Genomic DNA, 23735 nt, shown 5'->3' with positions numbered 1-23735 from the left:
CTGACATTGTAATATTGTCTTCCTTGTTCTATACTTTCAAAGAAACCATGATTCTTTCATTACCATTTTGGCAGGAAACCAGAAAAACATACATTGCTTGAGGCTTAATTAGCCTTTGTTTATAGATTTTCGCTGAATCACTAAGATCTCTAGATACTAAATTACAAGTTTTTCTTCATTTTCTAGCTTAACCCATTGTTTAAAACTTTCAAAACATCAACATTTCATCAAACAATTCTAATTCCCAGCATATCAAACCTGCAATGACTCATCTAAGTTTCACTAATTTCCAACACAGTAAACATTCACCAAGCATATATATCCAGCATATTAACAATTCGGCCGCCGGATTCGTACGCAGCCTCCTTCTGTGCCTCAAAACTCCGCACGTAATTACAAAACCCTGGTGAGCTTCGGAGAATTGGCATCCAACTGGGAGGTGATCTTGTGCAGTTCAGATTGGGATCGAAACGCCATTCTTTTCATCCTCCGGTTCTCTCGGACACGATCAGCATAGTCAGAGAAAGCTTAATAGTGTTTTCACCATGTTTCCCTCTGTAGCAGTTCAAGTATTTTATTTATGTAGCTAAACCCGGAACACTTAATTTTTAGGCTGATGAATAGAAGGCAATTTGAAATCACGATTCAAATCAAATGTACATAATTTTTAGATCAAGAGAGTACACATCAAGTTTTTAAAGAATCCGTGAAGAAATTTAATTAAGCTTGATTATGTTCGACTAAATATGTTAACATCTCACTTTGATCACTGTAATATTTTTTTAGCTTGCTTGGTTTCATGTCACATCCAAATGAGAATTGTAAAGAGAGGATTTCTATTCACATATGTGGAATTAAAACAAATTTTGGGAGAACCCATTCCCTCCAATTTATGAATGTGAAGTCAAATGTCTACAAGTAATAACAGGTACAATTTTGTTCTTAGATGACTTGATTTCTACCTAACAACTTCTCGAAGCCCTAGTATTGCCCCCAGTTGATCTCAAAGAATTTGTTCAAAATGCATCTCTGTAAACATCCAGACATATGAAAGGTATGCAAGGAACATCCTGTGAAAAATCATGCTATCCCCAACAATTTGATACCCATCTTTATAATTGATGGGTGCACTTCTAAGGTTGAAATTTTTATATATATAAAATATGGAATTAAAACAAATTTTGGGAGAATCTCGACAAACAAAACCTCTATGTTTAGATGCGTAGTCGATTTGTCAAATTAAGCTTCATTCTTCCTTTTTTAGAGAGAAATTATCCCTTTTTATGTAATATCCGTTCTAATCATTAAATTATAGAGATGAGGATTTCTCTCACATACACACAACTATGATGTCGTGGAAATTCGAATTTGAGACCTCTGGTCTGCAAGTCAATCCTTTCTAGTGCTCTTTACAGGTTTCTACAATGCATTTTCTCTTATTGTTGGAGGCTATGTCACATCGGTTGGTCTTAACCATTATTATCGGCTCCTTGACTCCACATATATTTCTTCCGTTGTCTATCATCGGTGGAACTGATGGAGTTTGGGATGCCCTTAAAGTGCAAATAGCACTTATTGCTTGGATTATGGTAGCGCTACTCTTACTAGGTGTAGCTTGGGTGACTTGCTCACCACCATTTTTTGTTGGTTACTGGTTTCTCTTTGGTGGCTGTTGACTTGCTATGGTGGCACCTTTTGTGGCTGTAGGATTGTGCAGCACATACTTGTTAACGGTGTTAAGGTTTTCTAATTGTGTTTTGTGGGCTTTTGCTTTGTGTGGGTTTTTTGTCTTCATGTAGGCACTTGGCCTATGTGGATTTTATGCCTTTATGTGTGCTTTATGCACTTTGTTAGTTTTATTTATAGTAGGCTCTATATCTGTTTGTATTATATTTTGTGTGAACTCAATTATTTAAGTTAATTTTGATGTAATATGACTTTGATATTCTATTTAATGAAACTCGATTTTGACCACCAAAAAAAAAAAAAGAACTTGTGAACCGACTATTTAGCTGAAAGCAAGCCCTGATTCCTTCGAATTTTGGACCTCTATGCTGTTCAACCACACGATTCACCCAAGTGGCCTATCCACCACTTTCCAAGTATCTTAATTTTCTTTTCGGTGTACGAAGCGGCAGAGATTTCTACCAAGATCAAAGTTAGCATCAAAGTTGAGAACCATAGTGGACATCCACACAAACTGCGTCGCTTTCCCAAGTTGCACTCATACTTCTAATAGAAGAATCACGTCAAAGTTTTGGAACAAATTAAGTGAAGAAAAATAAAAAATAACTTAGGGTACAAAAAACTGTTGAACATGCTTACCAAAACTTTGAGAGGATTGAAGCCTGAGACTGAGAACATAGGCTGACTATGTCCATAGGAAACATGATGCGTCTTGGATTTAGGGTTTTCTCTGGCTTCGGTGACTTGTAGCGGAAGGAAGAGAGACCCATCTTTCTTGTAGAATTATGTGGCCAACGAGATCTATTAAGTAAAAAAATACCTTGACTTACAGACTAATAGTCTGACGTTCAAATCCTTTATGTTTGTAACTTGGGAGGCACAACTATCATACATGCATGTGCTGCTCTGACCAATTTGTGCTCACTTAACATCTATGTCGACTTTTGGTTGGTTGTCCGAAAAGAGAGAGCTTTAAGAAAGCAAATGTTTAGAGGATAGAAGTGCCCCTGAATATAACAAATATTACAACATATGAATAATATCTAACAATAATGAGTTTGGTGTTAGAAAGCAGTGTACATCATATCATAAATAAGTAGGGTGTAGCAGCCGGAAGTGTGGTTATCATTGAATTTATTTTGACTTGTAACAGGTATTATTGTCGACCTACCCACTCATACAGATCAACGTCCCTGAGTATATTATAATGTATATACATATACATACATCCCTAGATATAATGAACTCCAACTCAATCCATTCAACCAATTAAAAAGAAAAAAAAATGGCTGAAAATAGGCCGGTGGTAGAGGATGATAGAGTTCATCCTTTTTCTTCCACACCAATGTAAGTACCAAATTCTTCTTCCCAATTCTCCTAATTCTTTAATCTGAGGGTTAAAATACTTCATTACTTTCTGTCATATATTGTGCCATGTTTTCTTCTGCAAATGATTTTGCAGGTCAGAGCATTGGAATGTTGAGGAAGTGAAGAAGTCCAGTCCCTCCACTTTGAGTGAGAAGTTGGGATTGCACGAGCTGTTTTCGTTGAAGGTTGGTATATATTATGTGTTAACATTCACATCAGTGACTTGATAAGTCGGCTAATTACGATGAAATCAAAATCTAAAGTACGTATATATGTCTGATGTAACTCAAAAATAAGTCAAACCTATAATTAAGTGGTGCATATCTTGTATGAATTTTATTAGAGTCTTGCCTAGTGTGCTTATCCTACCCAAGAATTGATCCAGAGGTATATGGAAGTCATTCTACTTTCATATATATATATATAGAGAGAGTTTTTATTGAGGGATCTTTCAAATTAGTTTATTTGAGGGATTCTCTTGTAGGGCTCATTCCGTAATGTATTTCACTAATTCAAACGTCTATTTTGTAGATACTCATTCAAAGATCATCTTTACCAAAAATCACTTGAATCCTATATCATTTGACCACTCAATTGAATTATTGAAATTTTAGTACTTTTTTGAAGCACCGTGGTCATTGATTTTGTAGGACACAATTGAATATCGAAACGGTTTCTGATTTTTCTAATTTTTTGCAAAGATGATCTATGAATGTAGACTTAAAAAATAGATAGTTTCGATCTTTCAATTTTTTGTACTTGATTAATTGTAAATTTTTAAATTATTAATTACAGGTTTGGAGAGCATCTCTAGCAGAGCTAGTTGGCTCGGCAGTGCTTGTTTTCGCTATAGACACAATAGTGATCTCCTCCTATGAGACTAGAACCACAACACCAAACCTTGTCATGGCGATCCTCATTTCCATCACAGTTGCAATTCTCCTCCTCGCCACCAATCCCATCTCCGGCGGCCACATCAATCCCGTTGTCACCTTATCCGCAGTGTTCGTCGGCCTCATATCCCTCTCACGTGCCGCTGTCTACATCTTGAGCCAGTGCACGGGGGCGGTACTAGGTGCACTAGCCCTGAAGGCTGTGGTAAACAGCAGCATTGAAGAAACGTTCTCACTTGGAGGTTGCACTCTCACTGTCATTGCCCCAGGCCCACATGGGCCAATCATTATTGGCATTGAGACCACCCAAGCCCTTTGGCTTGAGATCATATGCACGTTTGTGTTTCTCTTTGCTTCGATTTGGATGGCATTTGACCATCGCCAAGCCCATGCTGTGGGCCGAGTTGTAGTCTTTTCTATCGTTGGAACAGTTGTGGGCCTCCTTGTGTTCATCTCAACCACCGTTACGGCTGTAAAGGGCTATGCCGGGGTTGGAATGAACCCGGCTCGATGCTTGGGCCCCGCATTGATTCGCGGGGGGCACCTTTGGCATGGGCATTGGGTGTTTTGGGCCGGGCCCATTATTGCTTGCGTGGCGTTTTATTTGTACATAAAGATCATTCCACGTCAGCATTTTCACATGGATGGCTACACGCAAGATACAGTAAATATCGTAGAGACTCTTCCCCACTAGAAATGGATTTGAGTAATTTTCCAGTGTGACAAATTTGACAAGTGGTGTTATATATCAATCCACTTATTTATAAAACGTGCATCTACTCTATGAGAACTATACTATAGATTCATGAAATATCAGCTATGTCGTTCATGTGAATTAATAACACCACGTGACAGAATATATCTTTGTGGTAACTATTGAAGATATGTTTGGAGAGTCTTTGTGTATTAAACTAGAGAGTTATGAGCCTTGTTTAATATCAAATATAGCCATTGCTTTCCTCGGAATTGGTGGAAGGTGTTTTCTAAGAGAAAATGCTAGCTTATCAACTGCTTGATTGGCACGAATAATGCACAAGAGATATCAACGACTCAAAATTCCCCACTTTAAACGAATCAAACACCAATCAACGGTTTAAAGAGAATAACTCATTTAATTGGACAGACAAAGCAAAAGTGTGATGTGATGTTGGCATTGGTTAAGCCAAAATGCCTCTATGTTTCATGAATCAAAATCCTCACTGACTTTTTCATAATTTAACTGGTGCAAAACAAAGATTGTCATCATCCCAACTTGCAAATTGTAGCTTAGTCTAGTCGTTGTATATAGAGTTTTATTTGGCTATAATTTCCATTGTTCTATTCTAAGCCCAGCATCTTCCTTTATGCAGAGTGAATATGCCTGCAATTATAAAGCTTAGCATCATCCTTATAGTTTTCGACTTCCACGTCCAAGGGATAAACAAGTCATCTGTTGTTCTGATTAAATAACTTACATATAAAACCATGCATGCTCACTGCCTGCCTGCCTTCTTGGAAGAGCAAAAACCAAAGCTTTTTTGGCAACTTCTCCAGCTCACAAGCTCTCAATTCTTTTGGATAAGTGCTACAAACCAATAATTTTTTTGGCAACTTCTGTAACTTATGTAATGGTGTATCATTCTGCCATGAATTTTTTTGTCTCAATTTGTGTTGCAGTGACCAATTAGAAATTTAGAACTCACAAAAAGAAGAAGGTGGTTCTTTAAATAGAAACCCTTCAACCCTATTCTTGTCATCAATTGTCTGAGGCATGGAGGGTTTGGTCATGACCCCAAATGAAGCTGATGAAAAATTGCCCAAATCAGCTGGCAGAAGTTGTGGGGCAATTGGTGTCGAAAACTCGCTGAGGCTAAAATTTCTTGCTGCAATTGGTGCCCATGAATATTTTTCACCAGAGGTAAGCTTCAAATGGTATGCAACATAATGTCTTGTCTACCAAGTATTCTATTATCATCATAAAATTTCATTTTTCTCCATTTTGTCGGAGAAACTCATGCGTTCAAATCTCATAGATGACAATTGTTGAATTAAAAAAAGTGTCAATATAGTTACAATTTTCTCACTATTGGGTTCTGTTTTCAGATGTGGAGAGCAGCTTTTACAGAATTAGTAGCAACAGCTTCTCTTCTGTTCACCCTGACCTCTTCAATCATCTCATGCTTGGAATCAGGAGAGGTTGATCCAAAGCTGCTTGTCCCAATCGCAGTCTTCATCATAGCCTTCCTCTTCCTCCTAGTCACAGTCCCTTTATCTGGAGGGCACATGAGCCCTGTCTTCACATTCATAGCTGCCCTCAAGGGTGTTATAACTTTTGCTAGGGCCTCCATCTACATTTTGGCACAATGCATTGGCTCAATCTTGGGATTTCTTATAATCAAGACTGTGATGGATCAAAATGCAGCACAAAAATACTCCTTAGGTGGCTGCACAATCAAGGGAAGTGGGTCCACATCTGGGGTGGGGACACAAACAGCATTGATGGTAGAATTTGCCTGCACATTTGTGGTTCTCTTTGTCGGGGTCACAGTGGCATTTGACAAGAGAAGGTGCAAAGAGTTGAGTTTGGCCATGGTGTGTGCTGTGGTAGCTGGGGCTATGGCACTTGCAGTTTTTGTGTCAATTACTGTGACTGGGCGGGTCGGATATGCGGGCGTGGGTCTGAGCCCGGCAAGGTGCTTAGGCCCGGCATTGTTGCAAGGGGGGAGGTTGTGGGATGGCCATTGGGTTTTCTGGGTTGGACCAATCTTGGCTTGTAGTGTGTACTATTGTGTCTCTTTAAACTTGCCCAATGAGGGTTTAAAATCTGTGGAAGAAGAGTGTGACATTCTGAAGGGAGAGGGCAATGTATGAGATCTTGATCTGCAATGCATTTAAACAAGTAAAATATTCTACCCTGAGCTCTAGCTTAAGTGGTACTTTGATCAGTTGGAAATGTAGTGGATTACAAGTTCGAATTCTAGCGTTTGTGAACCACAGTTGCTACTTAGAATTCTTCTTAAATGTGCGGTCTTCATTGATAGTCTAACAACGTAATATGTATGATTCTTAATATATATATATATATATATATATGGACACATATTTACATATATGCAAAGTGATCTAGCATGAGGATCTTAATCTAAACTGTTTATATATATATGGACACATATTTACATATATGCAAAGTGATCTAGCATGAGGATCTTAATCTAAACTGTTTATAATTTAGCAATGTTTTAAAATAAGAAAAAAAAATTTAGCAATATCTGAAATCGTTTTTGAAAAAGAAAAAAAAAAAAAAAAAAAAAGGCATCAGGCAGCCAACAACCTATTCCCTCTTATGGGAAAATGCATTGGCTCGACTCTGGGTTTTCTGCTCATTCACACCCTCATGAGCCATGATTTAGAGCAGAAGTTCTTGTTAGGTGGCTGCACTCTCAATGCCAATGGAGAGACACATGGGATAAGCCCAGGAAATGCTTTTCTATTGGAGTCTGTGTGCACATTTCTGCTGCTCTTTGTGGGCATAACAGTGGCTTTTGACTAGAAAAGAAGCAAGGAAGTTGGCCCGCCCGGGTTTGCTTCATGTTGTCAGCACCAATAGGGCTCGGAGTTTTCATTTCAATAACAATCACAGGGACGGCTGGCTATTCTGGTATTGGTCTCAACCCAGCAAGGTGTTTAGGCCCTGCATTGGTAAGAGGAGGTTCATTGTGGCATGGGCATTGGGTTTTCTGGTTTGCACCCATTTTGGCTTGTGTAATATACTATCTTGTCTTTAAGACCTTTCCAAAGAAGGGTTTGGTGGTGCTGGAAGGAGAACACGACATTCTGAGCATAGGCGAGGCCTGCTTCAAAGGAAGCAGTACTCCTGTTTATATTCAGAAGTAAGAGTAATGATACATGGATCACATTACAGACCACATCATTAATAGAGGATGAGATCCGTCTATACGAGTGAACTTCATCTCTATTAAATATGTCATTCGTAAATGTGGTCTAAATAATTTCAGTGCAAACGTAAGAGATAAGTGTAAATTTATTTATAGGCAAACCTTTCTATGTTTTGAGTTTGGCTGTAGGCCTTCTTCTGGAGATGCCTGCGCTCACTCCCGCTTATATTCAAAAGCAAAGGTAGTATGTCAAATTTGATTAGTGTTTACGTAGATGTTGTCTCAATCTTCTTACATGTAAACTTCTCTGCGCCCATAACATATGATCTTTTTTTACTTCAGAAACATAACATATGACCTCATTAGTGCTTTAAAGTACTTGCATGAATAATAGAACTCTCTTTCATCTCTATGAACAGTTAAAAAAAAACTACTGTAAGATAAAAATGGTATATTTGAAAGATTGTGGCCAAGAAATTAACACAAGCTTTCTTTTATATCCAGCAGAGACCAATTGCACCAAGTAGAGTCACCATGAACACCTTGACAAATCCTGGATCCATTTGCTTCAGTAACAATTTTACGATTAGCTCAAACCCTTGATGCATCAAACAGAAATCAGTCATAACAGAGAGAGTAGTGGACATTGATATATCTTGGCACCATCTCTATCTAAATTTGCACATTAAGAGCATTTCATTAGCACGATTACAATAACTAAGCAACACACAAACTTGTGGTAGTGATCATTTTCTTCATCAAAATTTTATTGCCAGTTTTATCTTTGTTACGCTCGATATATCCACAAGAGCTATGCTCTATAACTCGGAAGATGGCTGCAATAGTGTAGAAGAGGAGGCAAGGGGCTCATGCACAACCGAATTTGAGTAAACTGAGATAGGATTTCCCTCCAATTGCAACATGATGCTCCCCAGGATTTCAGTCAATATCTTTTTGAACTCGTCTTCTTTGAGCAGCTTTCCATCTTCTGCATTCACCAAGTTGAACGCGTCCTGCACAACCTTGTCCATCTGTAGATTTTTATCGTAAAAAATTCATGGAGATGTTGCATTAGTCATTTGGACAGGCATAAGTTACTAAGATTTTCCGAAGGAAAAAATGATCAAGCTTGGGAAGCACTGAAGGAATAGGTTGTCAGAGTTCATAATCAGATATAAAGATAGATTTGCTAATTAACAGAGCACCTGCTCAACTGCACCAAGTGGTGGCAGACCAGCGGTTGGACCCACTGCATCCAGCGCCACACGCAAATATTCCTTGGACAGTTTCCCACTGCGATCTTTTGACACATTTTCAATAGCTGTATTCAGTGTCTGCATTTTACAATAGATTGAAATAAGCGATTTCAATACGTATGGCATTCCAACAAGATTTAAATATGCAACTGGTCAGTGAAAAAATATGAGAAGACATCTTTATGAGTCAAACCTTGTCTAATTCAAACTTGTTGGACAACAGTCTCTTAATGCCACTTCCATCAAAGTCATTTTCACTGTGGGCTACAATCACATGCTGCTCCTTAAGGTGTTGAGCCACGGTTTCTGCCACTTTCTTAAACTCCTCTATGAAAGTTTCTTGAGATACAGGCTTGTCCAAATCATGGCCAGTGCATGATTGCAGAGCAGGTTCCACGATATTGCTAATAACCTAAAGAACAAAAATAACCAGCAAAAAGGAAAAGGAAAAAAAAGTAGTCAAGAAAGAAGATTCCAATGCAACTTTTCTAGGTTCTACAACCTACAATAATGTGGTGAGAACATGTAAATTTGTAGGATGATATAATGTTGCCGATACTTTCGCTACTTATCTAAATTGCAGCATGTTAGTTTAATATAATTTTCATTCCCAAGATCAAATTATAGAATTGTTAGTACTGAAACAAGTTAAATTGGAGAAGATCAACTACCCAAGGATCTGATGAAGGGGGCATCCCTTGCTCAACGGTGAGTTTTGCCAAAGCCTTGGCTATATAGTCACGGAGGCTTCCACTTCCATCAGCTGACTTTATCTCAGAATACAAGGCTACCATCTCTGGTTCAAAAGTTGGCCCATTGATGAATTCTTCGAGATCTTCTCCATCAATACGGAGGATCACAATAGGGTCTCGCTTCAAACCAGCAGCCATGCCTAACAGAATATCTGAAAGAACCTCTTTGAACTCAGTCTTGCTCACTTTTTGTTGTTTTCCATGAGTGAACTCATTCAACACCTATGCACATCAAATCATATGCTTTATTTTTTTTTTCAGTGCAAGTTTACACACATAAACAAAGGAATTAATCTGTGGATAAAATGACTTTAGTTCCTCTAAACAAATTGGCACATAACAGTTACCGTTAAAAGAGATCTAGTTAACTAGCTTTCCTGTTTCAGCTCATGTTTACACAATCTACTATATTCGCTAATATGGATTCTCCGCTAATCGGGTTCTTACCGCAGGTGATCAGTGTTGTCCCATTTGGACTAAAACCAGTATATGCCAAGATAGCATATCAGATACTTAAAATATTACTGCCGCATTGCAGCTTCATTGACACAGTAAATCAGTCAGGCCAATCTCAGACGTACCTTAAGTTGCAATCAGATCTCCTCCGTTGAAAAACTTCTTCACTATATAACTTCATCTATGTTGACTTTACAATTATTCTATTTCCTCAATTATCATGCGGTTAAAAGTGAGTATGTGACATTATTTTACTAACATATCATGTACTTTTGCTAAGATAAATTACAGCCACATTATTAAAGCTGATTAGGTAAGGTTGTTACTTTGTTCAGAAGCAAGTCCCTTAAAGAAAGTTTTTTGACTTCTCTCCCCCTCCCCCACAAAACCACTGCCTTTTGAAAAATGGGCAGGCACCAGTCCCATCATAGAATATTATGGCAAATTGTGGCTTTCGTCACACTAAATCTTCTTGAATAATATAAAAGTGTCGACAGAGTTCGTCACCAGATTCCTCTTAGCATAAGAAGATAAAAAGAAAAGGGTTCTTTTTCATACCCAAAAATAAATAAAAAGTGAGAGAAGTAGGTCCAAATGAAAAGCAAAGTCACAAAATAAGAACGACAAAGTTTGGTCATGGGTTGGATGCTTCTGAAGCGAGCTAGAAATAGAAATTCTCAACATACAGATAGACGAAACAAAGCAAAGCCACAACAATCTCCCTTTTTCAACATTTAAAAAAAAAAAAAGCCAAACGGGGTCTAGCCTGGTGGAAAATAGCCTTAATTCTGGTCTCAGGTTCGAAACCCCATGACATCTTAGTTGTTTGCGTGTGTATGAGAAACCCACCTCCCTGTAGTTTAGACTATCGCTTGTACTAAAAAAATATTAACAGAACCATATATTACAAAGGAGGTGGCCTAAAATAATAAAAGACCTGACAAGAATGACACAACAAATTTGATTACATGATGAAAGGGTGGAATTTAGAGTACTACAAAAAAAACGCAATCAAAAGCTCCAAAGTCAAATCAGACGTAGCATTTTTATCTTATGCATATCTGATGTAAATTTGCAGCATTTGATATAATCTGTTGTAAGTTTGCATTATTAACCTGAGGGTTTTGGATGTATCAGTGATTAGCCACTCCAACAAATTAATTCAGCCAAAAAAGAAAATCATTGTGTTCAATTCCTAAATAACTATAGATCCTAACCATTCAACACAAAACCAAAGAAACTACTAAAACAATTACAGTTGGTAACTCGTCTTCTCTCTCGTTACTAATTATGTTACGTTGTTAGACTTTGAATCGTATTTCAATATCAAACATTTCATATTACAAAATTGACAATTTAAGTATAAGACACGTGTCAGTTAATTTTTCTAATAAAGAGTGTACATATGTAAATAATAAGAAGAAAATAAAAGCAGAAAAATGAAAAGGGTATTGAAAGTAAATACCAAATAAGGTAAAAAAAAAGAAGAAGAAATTGAAGTTGGAGGGTACCTCAGAATAGATGTGATCAGAGTCAGGGGAAGAGCCCTGAGCAGGCAAGCCAAGAGCAGCGCCAATATCAGCAACAGCAGGCTGAAGCTCCTTCACAGATAGCTCACCATCTCTGTCTCTATCCAGCTCCTTAAACTTATGCTCCACAAAACTACTGAACACCTCCTTGTTCCCAACCAACTCCATTATATTCGAACCGTCCAGCACCTGCCCCGCTCCACTTTTCTTCCTTGGGCTCTCCTCCATTATTTCTTCCTTTTTATTTATTGCCTTCTCTTTCTTTCTTGTGACCCTTCTTCTTCTTCTTCTTCCTCCTTCCCCCTTCCCCTCTTTCTTAGCCTCTGCTCTTCTTTTTGTGAGTCTCGTGAGTCACACGAGCTAAAAAGTGGGAAAAACAAACAGCTTCTTCTTTCTTTCTGCTTTAGCCCCTCTCTCTCTCTTTTCTTTCTTTTTTCTTTCCTTTTGGCTCTGCAGGCAGAGGCTTAAATATGAGAGAGAGAGTGTGTGTGTGTGTTGTGGAAATTGTACGGGGTTTTGTATTTTAAAAGCTAGTTATTAGGCATCTTTGTTTGGTCTAGCTTTCGTTTTCAAGACGCAAATTTATTTATTTATTTTCTTTCTTGTAAAAAAAATGAGAGAGGAAGGATAATAAAATTTTATAACTAGTTAATCTTTTACTTTTCCGACCAAAACTTAAGAAAACTAGTTTTGTTTACTTTTTGCTTTGAAAGAAGTCAAAACACATGATGTAAGAGCTTATCTCTTTTTCCTTAGCTAATTCAAGGAGCAACCCAAAAAAAAAAAAAAATTCCAAATAAAGTAATTTGATTGTAGTTTTTTTATAAATAAATAAATATATATATATATACAAGTGATACTGAGACATGGGTTAGTTTGGCACAAAAATTCAGCTACAAAGGTAAATGTTCTATCATACTCCACATATAATGTATAATACAACTTAACATTTTTAGAAACATGATCAGTTTGTTGTAATTAGGAATAAGGTTTTAACCTTTGGCAGGTTTAGGCTCAATCGATCTTGAGGTGTGAGATTTGAACTTAAAATGTCTCAATATAATTAGGAGTGGACTACTTATATTTGAACTAGATATTATTATTATATCATCCAATGTAAAACTTTACATATCATATCTCTTGTACCGAGCCACTGCACCAATAACTTCGTATAATATAAAAAATACTTTCAGAGGAATGATTACAATACAATTAACAAAGTATATTCATCTCCAAATGTCTGTCGGCACAAAATACTAATCCTCCGCTATTTACTCTCTCCCACGTTTTCCACTTTCTATCCAAATTTTTTTTTTTTGGGCGGTGCATTTCACTATTCTTTGTTGACAAAAAAAGCAAACAAAAAAAATTTGAAAAAGAAAAAGGAGAAAATAAAATGAATTAATAAAGTAAGCATGAATTTATGAAACAGAAGCAAACAAAGGACCTAAAAGAAAGATGGATAGGGTGGTTTGTGGTCACAAATGTAGATAACTGCGGCTTGGACACGTGGGGCGGTTAGGGAGACCAACCAAAAAACCAACAAAGGGCTGACGGACGAAGTGGGCCCCGTAGGAGTGAGATTTTCGCTCTTTCGCTTACTTTTTTTTTTTTGGGTTCTGATCTTTCGCTTACTTTGGTCGGCCCGTATCCATGCGACACGTGAGCGTGCCAGCTAATTTAATTAGCTACGTGTCCTGTACGTATATTTGCCACGTGGTGTAACTGGATAGGCTACGGAAGAGTCCACCGTGTAGCTTATTGCTGAAAAGGAGGTGAATTCATTGAATTGTCGAATTCACGAGGTTGTTTGTGGTATTTTAACAGAGACAAACGACGTGCCGTTCTATGTTGGTGGGGATATTGGAAAACTTGTTTTGGTCAATAAAATTGGGTTATTTGGGTCGCAGGGAATATTGGATTGAACAAGTAAAGATGACCGCAGCAATTGTGGAAATGTTGGATTGAAAGAACAATATGTTCCTCCAACGTGTGGTTAACTTTATGAGTGCGCGTCAGACGCGTGACAGGTGTTATTTCGTTTATAAACACGTGATGTATCGAGTCATGATAATTAAAAATTGATATCATACGTCATTTTCATATATGAAAGTGACTGACCCTAGTAATTTCTTAGGCCGGTGGCTAAAGAGTTAGTGAGCTTTATCAGTAATGTTGTTGGGTATGTTTCTTTGAAGGAATTTATTATATGATTTAGATATTTAGGTAGTTCAACTCTTACGTATCCCAACACTCCTTTTGTATGACTCGAAGGGGTTTCGGTTTTGAAATCTAAAAAATAGGATCAATGTTACCTGCTGTGGTACGTAGAATGAGTATGGTACGTCTTGATTAGTTTTCATGAGGTACAGAGGAAGTAATTAAGACTAACAAGACATAAAATTGTATTTTGTAAAAGGCTGAAAATTGGTAAGCCAAAATAATATAATTTGGTGCAGTGTTGGACGCATCATTTGATGAGCTTCTTTAACCAGTGTTTTCTGCTGGGAAGAATTGGGGTTCCATTTCCAGACAATGATACTGATTCAGTTGGTTTCTCTTCGAAGTCGTTTGTTGTTCTTTGGTCCCTTGCTTCAGCTTCAGACTGACCAGCAGCAATTACTTTTCCAGTGCCCTTCTCTTGCTTCTGCACAGAAACCACAGGGGGGCTGGGCTGCTTAATTTATTTAAATATAGAGAGATTTCAACTGTTGATCAGGTTGATTATTGTTTGAATGTGCGGCGTAAACTTAATTTAGCAAGATAATAACATGTCTAACTGGGCCACGAGTTGGCTGTGGCAAGAATGTACCTGATCAGAATGAGGCTGTGGCGCCGACTGATGAGAAGAAACATACTCCAAAATCTCATAAACACCTTTTTGGCCATAATTCAGAGCCATTTGACAAGATAGGTTTGCAAAATCCCTAGTCTTAACTCTGAATTCCAATATCTTACCATCAATTTCTGCCTCATGTTGTGCCACAAAGTCTCGGAAGAAGCGATTATAAAGATAGGCCGTGCCCTGAAAAGTTAATTAAGACATTCACGAGTATCACTATTATTAAGGACAGAATAAAAACATGATTCTATAAGTAAGGATGATAATGAGTGCTTACTTTCTCCTTAGAACACCAGAGATATATAAACAACGCCAATTTGGCTTCATTGTATATTGGTACCCTTCAAAAAAACACAAGGGAATAATAAGTTATATTAAAAATCATATGACACAAATATGCAACGCTCTGCCACGTGATATTAGATAATCACTAATCGACAAAAATTTAAGCTACACGGACACTTCACATGAGATTCTCCCATCCAAACGAGTCGTACATCTCCTTGATTTGCAAATATACATTGTAACAAAAAAAGGCTTCAATAAAATGTTATGGAAGCAAATTGTTTACCATGAAAATAAAGCATCCCCAAATCTCTCCAACACAGTAAGCATAGCAACCAATATCCTACAAAACCCACATCAAAAATAATTCAATATTTTAATTGGAAATTAAAGTTGAAAGAATCATAATTAATAACATAATAGATATATCATATATGTATATACCAGTATTGGCACCAAAACAGAAGTTGCTCAATCTCTGGCGTATTCTTCCCCACAGTCTTATAGCACTCATAAGCCGGATAAGCGTAACCAAACACCATCCTGCAGTAAATAAAAAATTTAATTACCCAAACAATAACTTTCATGAAAACTAACACCACTTGGGTTGGGTTAGGTCAAAAACCCAATTGGGGTTCATTTGATTACGTACAGAAGAACCCTTGGAAGAAAAGATCCCAGCATTATTTTGATTAACCCAGAACTTCAAATAACCTGAAAACCATGAAGATAAAAAAGTTCAAGGTGAGTTCAGAAATAAATTGGTAAAAAAAAAAAAATATGACCCAAATTGAAAACAAGAAGAAGACCTGGGAATTTACCTGAAGAGAGATTGAAGGGGAAAGAAAATCCCGAAAGTAGAAATAGAGTACAGCGGAAAACCGTCGCATAATATGTATATGCATGTTTGGGTTTGGTTTCAACCTTCAAACACGTCGCACGAAAAGGCGCTATACAAGCAAAACGCTACTTTGCTTGCCAACGGGACAAATGTTTATTTGAATTTTGGATTTGAAATTTTTTTTTTTGGGGGGTTTCTGTACAAAATTGGATCAGATAATTTTACATGGCCCAAGATTTTAATCAAATCACAGGCCTACACTTAGTAGAAGGTTGGGCTGTTGGTTATGGACCAGACATATCTTTGAATTAAGTCAACTATTCATATCTTTAATTTAAAATGCTATAAATTATAAAGAACGAAGATTTGAATTTGAGTGCAAGGAGGTGGATTCATTGTCCTAACCAACTGGTTTAACTCACGTTTGTAATTCACTATTTAGATACTCAGTAAAATGCTATCGGAAGGTTTATCAAGGTGGCGCCGGCCGCAAAAGAAAAAAAGGTTTCCAATTGGATTCATACCCTTTAATTAGTTAAATAGCCTTTTAACAAGTCTATTATATGTGAGATTAACAATTTGTTCTCCTTACCTAACGCTTTAAATTTCCAGATTTAATCTCTTTTTTGTCATGTTTTATCAAAATTTCTTTATTTGGGAACTCCAACAAAGGCATATTTATCCCAGCCAAGAATATAATACCAGATTGTCTGTCACTTTTTCCTAATGCATGCATGTGTGTGCCTGGGGAGTAAGAAATGAGTGCAACTGGTTTAGAATGGTATTTAGTGTATAAAAATTCATGAAATGCCTACCATGTATGCTAATTAAGAAGAAAAAAAGATTCAGATTTAGTATATTAGTGACAACATACAAATGAAGTAAAAACAATGACAACGAAGAGATATCTAGCTCAGGAAAACCTCTAAACCCTAAAATGCTAAGTACACAAACCTCAATTAAATACCCCCTGTAATCCCACCTAACACACACAACAAACCATTTGGTGTTAGCCATGGTGAAGAAGACTAGGGGTCGCCAAAAGGTTGATATGGTGAAAATGGAGAATGACAGCCATCTCCAAGTCACCTTCTCCAAGAGAAGGTCAGGCCTTTTCAAAAAGGCCAGCGAGCTCTGCACCCTGTGTGGTGCAGAGATCGCAATCATTGTCTTCTCACCAGGCAAGAAGGTCTTTTGCTTTGGCCATCCGGGCATTGAGACATTGTTGGACAGGTTCGAGGGCACAGTCCCGCGTCAGATCTTGAATTCCGAAACGCAGAAGCTTATTGACGGGTACCGGATTGCAGGCCTGTGTGAGATCACTGATGAGCTCACACGGGTGCTAGAGGTCCTCGAGGAAGAAAGAAAATGGGGGGATGTGCTGACGCAGTCCATGAAGGCCAACAAAGAGGGGAAGTGGTGGCAGGGACCAGTGGAGGAGATGGAATTGGATCAGCTGGAGGCTTTGAAGGCTTCTCTTCTGGAGTTGAAGTCCAAAGTGGCTGATGAGGCTAAATTGAGACTTTCTGCTGCCGAAAGTGCAAACCTTGAACACAACCCTAATTTTTTTGTGGGGAGCTCCTCTTCTAGTGCTGCTGCCCAAAATGCAAACCCTGCTCACAATAATTTTTTTGTGGGGAGCTCTTCTTCCCGTGCTGCTGCTGGGCCCTCTGGCCTCCAAGGTTTGGTTAATCCTGATTTTAACAATGTTGGGTTTAATTTTAATGGAAATAATGATCATGTGATGCAGGCTCCTCATCAGCCTAACAATGTTGGGTTCAATGGCAATCCTAATGCCATGCCTCTCAGTGGATGGAACCCTAACCTCGGTGGAGGCTTTCTCTGAAAAATTTGTGATGGGGGTGATGATGATTTTATTTAATTAATAAGCCAGCACTGGCAGCCACAGAGAAAACAGAGTGATCGATCTGTGTTGTTCTGTTGTGTCTCATGTTTTTTTTTGAAATTTCAGATTGCCATGAACTATCAGAAGTTGTTTCTTAATAAGAGTACTATCGTTGTATCAACTAAGCCGTTTGGCTCATCATAATTTTTTAAAAAAATTATGTATTTATTTATTTATTTATACATACTGGCATTGTGTTTGGTGTATATATCGATATCAGATCAGGTTGAAAAATTATGCCTTTTATCTAATATCATTTTGACCATTCGTTTTTAGTTATGTGAAATGTGGTTCAAAGAACTATCGGATATGTTGGCCTTGTACTAATTGACACATACTGTTGAATTTGCAAATTAATGCTCATCAGAATGTACAATAATGATATAGTTTTGCTTTTATGTAGAGTATTCAAATGCTAGCTGGCTCTCTACTTGATGCAAATTTAGTGAAAGTAATACTAGCACTAACACTACTGGAAAAAGTGGCTAAGGCCACGGTTTGCTTAGCCACGGTGAACCAATAGTGGGCCTTAATTAGTGTGTAATGGTCACGGTTACTGTGCATTAGTGGCTTGTAATATGTAAGCCACAATTAGTTATTTATAGGCCATATACACTCTTTGTCGTGGCAGAATTTTAATAGTAACACCCGCTTTTACTACAATCACGTAACCTGTGTCCAATCTATGACCAACACCGCGAATAATCTGTAACAAACATTAATACAAGTCATGAGTATATCAATGGCTTATATTGAAGTTTTCTAGTAATGAAAGTATGACTATGCACGCAAGGCCTATTGCTAAATCCTTAAAATGAAAAGAAGCATATACTTATTTGAGAGTTGAAAACTACACTTCTTATTACACTTGACAACAAACGGTGAAAACTAATAAAGAAAAAAATTAATACAAGTAATATTGAAGGGATGAAATCAAACATAAAAGTGGAGAGGTAAATTAGTGTTAACCATACTTTAGGAAGAAAAATTATGAGAGACACCGCATGTAGAGGAGAAGCAAACATATACATGGGTGGAACTCAGAAGTAGTTTATTTATTTATTTTTCGTAAACCAAAAAAATAAATTTAAAACTATAACTCGTTGGAAATTATTTGGCATGCACTCTTATATCCCTTTTTTTTTCTTTTTTTTTTCTTTTTTTTTTTTCATTTTAAGTTTATTGTTTGACGTCTTTGTCCCATCAAAATGGAGTGGCTGTGTTCTGAAATTTTTTCTTAAATGGGGGCAATTTCGGATTTTTATTTTCTCAAAATTTAACTAGAAAAGCATTTTGCTACATTTTGCTTTATATGTGGATTGTTCTCCTCTTTCTGCTCCACCTCCCCTAAATCCTCTCACTCAATAGAGAAAAAAAAAAAAAATTATCATTTACGGAAAAAAAAACGAAAAATAAAGTAGCTACTAAGTGAGCTCACAAAACCCTATTTAACATACGTGCATTTTATTAAAAGGAAATTATATATAGTCAATACGTATATCAAATATATATGCCAGTTGTAAGCATATTTATTACACGACGAGATATGATATGATTTCCTTATAAGAGATATGATAAAAAATAATTAAGTAGAGAATGACAACAGCGCCGATTTCGTAATAGCTTATAAAGTCTATCTTCTACGTGCATGCTCAACATACACGCTCTAACTTATATTGTGCAAATAATCATTAAGTTACCAAATTATTTTTGAATAGTCTTTGGATCCTAGGGTTTACCATACACGTACTTAGTTTTCATTATTGTCATTATGGAAAGTAAAAAATGATATTAAATCTTTCACCTTCGGTAGTCAAATTCAAAATGTCTTTTATTTGAGCTTTGATACCATGAAGGAAGTTGAGGTTCCACTTTAAAATCAATTGGTAATTTTTTTGGGGTGAGGAGGGGAGAGTAACTCAGCTCCTTATAAACCAAAGTAAAATATTTTTAAGCTTCCAATGTCGGACAAATATTCAACAAAAACAAGTTCCTAAGTTAACCTTTAATTAAGTAAATAGCCAAGTCCATTATGATTAATTATTTGTTATCTCCTCACCTAACACTTTGAATTTCCAGATTTAATCTGTGTTGTCATATTTAATATAAATTTCTTTCTTTGGCAACTCCAACCAAAGACATATTCAGGAGGAGGATAGGATTACTATATAGGCTAATAGGCACTCTGGGTGTTAACTCAAGTGAAGAGAAAATGTGATCAAACATAGCATTACAATAAATCACTATCTTTCCTCCCTTCTATATAGTATAACCAAAACAAAGGAAAAAAATGATAGGTTGGTGGAAAATATAAACCATGGTAGAAAATAAAATTGGGTAAAAAGATTTTGCATTGCAATTATTTGGGCCAAACTGTGATTAAATAAAACAATAGCCTAAAAAAAATGAAAACAAAAGCTTGCACTGATAGCTAGGTCTCCATTTAGGTCCATCAGTGTTTGGGAAATTTTATGTAAAAAATCCTCCGACAACACTAACAGTTACCAATCCACAAGCAGCAAATTCTTGGTTTTGTCCCTTATGAAATGAAAATTTGAAGAATTAGAGCATTTTCACCCATTCTCTTTTGTTATGGCAAAAAGGCTTTAGCTCTAAAAACATTTCTCACCAAGGAAAAGTTATCATGGCAAGAAGTGGGCTTCATGAAACTGGACAAGTCCAAAGGCAAGACTTGCCTGGGGCCTGGACAAGCTGACGTCATGTTGATGTCAGCGGTCAATTTAAATACTAAAAAATTAGAAAAAAAAACCAGGAATTTCATTTTTTTTTTCTATAAATACTTAGCCATGTTTTTCACTTCCCACACCAAAATCCATACAAATTCATCTCCTCATATCTCATGTAAATAGTGATTGCCCTTGGGTTGCCGTGGCAATGGGTGGGAATGCATAAAAAAAATTGTTAAGGCAGACACTATTTACGTGAATAGTAATCCCCTTGCCTCCCCTTATTTTTTACCATGGCAAATGGGTGGAAGTGCTCTTAAATCCTATGTTGTAATTTCACAATTCTACGCAAGAGTCTTTTTTAACCTTTGGTGTTTGAATCAACCGTAGTGCTTCAACTAAAGGTGGAATTTCGTGTTTACAGGAGCATTATTTGTGTCAATGATGAAGGAAGTGTTGAAGTTAATTGGTGAATTTGGTGAAGCTACTAGCCTTCATGTACTTCTTGGAGAATAGGCGAGCTTCATGTTTTATGAGGCAAACAAGTCTGTGATGAAATCTGTAGCAGGTGACAGGTGCAAAAGTTTCCCATCACACTACTGAGGTAATGCCATGAAACTTGAAAGGAAGACCGACCGTAGTTTGGTATGATAAATTTGAGAAATGTATAAATGTATTTTTTTGGGCATACTTTTCTAAAGTCCCTGAAAATTTGAGTTTCCGAAGTTACTGACTTTATGCAAGGGTGTTCATTTAGAGTCTGTGGAAGGAAAAATTCATATTGCCGTGAAAGGAAGAACATATTGCTAGTCATATTGCCAAAAAAATAAAATAAAAACCCTTTAATTAATTAAATCCCCAAGTCTAGTATGATTAATAATTTGTTAGAGCATACGCAATGGGCTCCTTAAACCACCTCCTTAGAGCATCTACAATCATGCTCCCTATTTTTTAGTTAAATTTTAGTTTACAATATATATATGCAAGTTTTGAGTTGTATTTTTCCAAGGGAGTATATGTTTGTATTTTTCTCAGGGAGTATATGCCACAAAGAATTTAATCTTGAGTATTTCTTGTTTGAAGCGATGGTGATGGTGGTTAAGTGTTAACGACAATCTATTAGGTTTGTTGTTGACTGTAAAAGATGTACATATGGCTGAATCTTGTTGGACCGTAGTATCAATCAGAAATGCCAGCTGGTGATACGATAGTATTATTGTGTAGATGCTCTTATCTCCTCACTTAACATTAAATTTCTAGATTTAATTTGTGTTGTCATATTTTATCAAAATTTCTTTCTTTGGCAACTCCGAACAAAGCCAAGAATGAAGTAAGGAGGAGGATAAGATTATAGGCAATCTAGCAATTGTCTGGCACTTTTCCTCATGCATGCATGTGTTGTGACTGGTGAGTAAGAAATGAGTGTAATAGTTTAGAATGGTATTTAGTGTATAAAAATTCATGAAGTGCCTACCATGTATGCTAAGAACAAAAGGATTTAAATTTCTCCCAAACTAGTATCTCAGTAACTACATATACAAATTAGAAAAGAACAATGACAGCAAAGATTGATAATTATTTAGGTCAGATTAACCTTCTAAACCCTAAATTGCTATGTACACAAGCGTCAATAAATACCCCCTTTAAGCCCACCGGACATACACAACAAACCAAGGGTTAGCCATGCCAAGGATATGTAGGGGTCGCCAAAAATTGCAGATGGTGAAAATGGAGAATGAGACCAATCTCCAAGTCACATTCTCCAAGAGAAGGGCAGGCCTTTTCAAAAAGGCCAGCGAGCTCAGTACCCTGTGTGGTACAGAGCTCGGCCTCATTGTCTTCTCGCCAGGCAAGAAGGCCTTTTGCTTTGGCCACCCGTCCATCGAGGAGGTGTTGGACAAGTATGAGGGCAGACCCTCTCGTCAGCCCCTTAATCACGACATGCAGCAGATCGTCGAGGCGTGCTCCCACGCGACTCTGAATGAGCTCAACGCTGAGCTCACACAGGTGATGGAGCGCATCGAGGGAGAAAGGAAGCGGGGGGAAGAGCTGACCCAGTTATTGAAGGCCAGCCAAGCGGAGTGCGGGTTGCAGGGACCAGTGGAGGAGTTGGACTTGGACACGATGGAGATTCTGAGGGCTTCTCTTATGCAGTTGAGGTCCAAAGTGGCTGATCAGGCTAAACAGAAACTTGCTGCAGCCAAAACTGCAAACCCTCCTCACAATCCTAATGTTTATGTGGGGAGCTCCTCTTCTAGTGCTGCTGCCCAAAGTGCAAACCCTGCTCACAATAATTTTTTTGTGGGGAGATCCTCTTCTAGTGCTGCTGCCCAAAGTGCAAACCCTGCTCACAATAATTTTTTTGTGGGGAGCTCTTCTTCTAGTGCTGCTGCTGGGCCTTCTGGCCTCCAAGGTTTGGCTAATCCTGAGATTAACAATGTTGGGTTCGATTTTAATGGAAATGATTTTGTTATGCAGGCTCCTGACCAGCCAAACAATTTTGGGTTCAATTTCAATGGAGCTGAGCCTGTTTTGCAGGCCCCTGATCAGCCTAACAATCTTGGCTTCAATTTCAATGGAGCTGGGCCTGTTATGCAGGCTCCTCCTGATCAGCCTAACAATCTTGGCTTCAATTTCAATGGACCTGATCATCCTAACAATCTTGGTTTCAATTTCAATGGAGCTGAGCCTATTATGCAGGCTCCTCCAGACCAGCCTAACAATGTTGGGTTCAATGGCGATCCTATGTTTCTCAGTGACTGGAACCCGAATCTTGGTGGAGGTTTTCTGTGAAGTTTTTATATATGGTGATGAGGGTTTTAATAAGCATTAGCTAATTTGAATTTTAATCATCAAGAGTCCTGTGGTTGTAGCAACTATGCCTTTTGGCTAATCAAATTAATGACATTTTATGTGTTTTGATTTAGAGTTTTATATAATAAAAAGCTTGGCTCCTTAAATTTGAGGAGGCGCTCCTCCTCATAACAAATGAAATTTTGACACTTATCAATTTCATTCAAAATTTTCTTTTTATGAAATTCTTTTAACTTTCTTTATTTTCAAACATATTGGGGAGAAATTAATGTACTAATTGACACATCCTGTTTGATTAGCAAATTAATTTATTGAGAAAATGCTTACTATATGCTCAGCAGAATGTGCAATAATTTAATGATATGGTGTATTGATATTTATGACCAATAAACTTTTTTATGTCAATATTTTTCTTTTTTTTTCTTTTTTTTTTCATTTCTTGTTTTGAAATACTAGCTAGCTCTCTTTAATTATGTGAGAATTAATATAACATCTCTCTTTATATTGAGAATTATTTGAGTGGTTATGACCTTTACAAGAGATGT

The 23735-nt window shown here is 37.2% G+C and overlaps 6 protein-coding genes across 6 annotated transcripts; 4 read left to right on the top strand and 2 right to left on the bottom strand.

The window, feature by feature from the left end:
- The first annotated feature begins 2949 nt into the window (after positions 1-2949).
- On the top strand, positions 2950-4716 carry LOC117638023 (aquaporin-like). The gene is made up of 3 exons (XM_034373108.1): positions 2950-3033; positions 3149-3239; positions 3850-4716. The coding sequence occupies exons 1-3, from the start codon at positions 2972-2974 to the stop codon at positions 4639-4641; spliced, it is 945 nt and encodes a 314-aa protein (XP_034228999.1). The 5' UTR covers positions 2950-2971; the 3' UTR covers positions 4642-4716.
- A 738-nt stretch (positions 4717-5454) lies between these two features.
- On the top strand, positions 5455-6844 carry LOC117638200 (aquaporin TIP1-1-like). The gene is made up of 2 exons (XM_034373330.1): positions 5455-5844; positions 6030-6844. The coding sequence occupies exons 1-2, from the start codon at positions 5698-5700 to the stop codon at positions 6795-6797; spliced, it is 915 nt and encodes a 304-aa protein (XP_034229221.1). The 5' UTR covers positions 5455-5697; the 3' UTR covers positions 6798-6844.
- Positions 6845-8258: 1414 nt separating this feature from the next.
- LOC117636877 lies at positions 8259-12312 on the bottom strand. Its single transcript, XM_034371588.1, has 5 exons — positions 11798-12312; positions 9750-10052; positions 9272-9490; positions 9028-9156; positions 8259-8853 (listed from the first exon to the last, which is right to left on the bottom strand). The coding sequence occupies exons 1-5, from the start codon at positions 12041-12043 to the stop codon at positions 8641-8643; spliced, it is 1110 nt and encodes a 369-aa protein (XP_034227479.1). The 5' UTR covers positions 12044-12312; the 3' UTR covers positions 8259-8640.
- A 1843-nt stretch (positions 12313-14155) lies between these two features.
- On the bottom strand, positions 14156-15793 carry LOC117638138 (putative HVA22-like protein g). The gene is made up of 7 exons (XM_034373246.1): positions 15764-15793; positions 15595-15656; positions 15387-15485; positions 15229-15285; positions 14935-14998; positions 14628-14840; positions 14156-14462 (listed from the first exon to the last, which is right to left on the bottom strand). Exons 2-7 carry the CDS (start codon positions 15624-15626, stop codon positions 14286-14288), a joined length of 642 nt encoding a protein of 213 aa, XP_034229137.1. The 5' UTR covers positions 15627-15656; positions 15764-15793; the 3' UTR covers positions 14156-14285.
- Positions 15794-16791: 998 nt separating this feature from the next.
- LOC117638105 (agamous-like MADS-box protein AGL62) lies at positions 16792-17695 on the top strand. Its single transcript, XM_034373203.1, has one exon. It carries the CDS (start codon positions 16799-16801, stop codon positions 17627-17629), a length of 831 nt encoding a protein of 276 aa, XP_034229094.1. The 5' UTR covers positions 16792-16798; the 3' UTR covers positions 17630-17695.
- A 4364-nt stretch (positions 17696-22059) lies between these two features.
- LOC117638104 (agamous-like MADS-box protein AGL62) lies at positions 22060-23169 on the top strand. The gene is made up of 2 exons (XM_034373202.1): positions 22060-22854; positions 23077-23169. Exons 1-2 carry the CDS (start codon positions 22060-22062, stop codon positions 23167-23169), a joined length of 888 nt encoding a protein of 295 aa, XP_034229093.1.
- Positions 23170-23735: the final 566 nt, after the last annotated feature.

The sequence above is a fragment of the Prunus dulcis genome, chromosome 8 (assembly GCF_902201215.1).
Source record: "Prunus dulcis chromosome 8, ALMONDv2, whole genome shotgun sequence".
Lineage (NCBI taxonomy): Eukaryota > Viridiplantae > Streptophyta > Magnoliopsida > Rosales > Rosaceae > Prunus > Prunus dulcis.
Note: the sequence above shows the minus strand (reverse complement) of the source record. Positions and strands in the feature narration are given on the sequence as shown.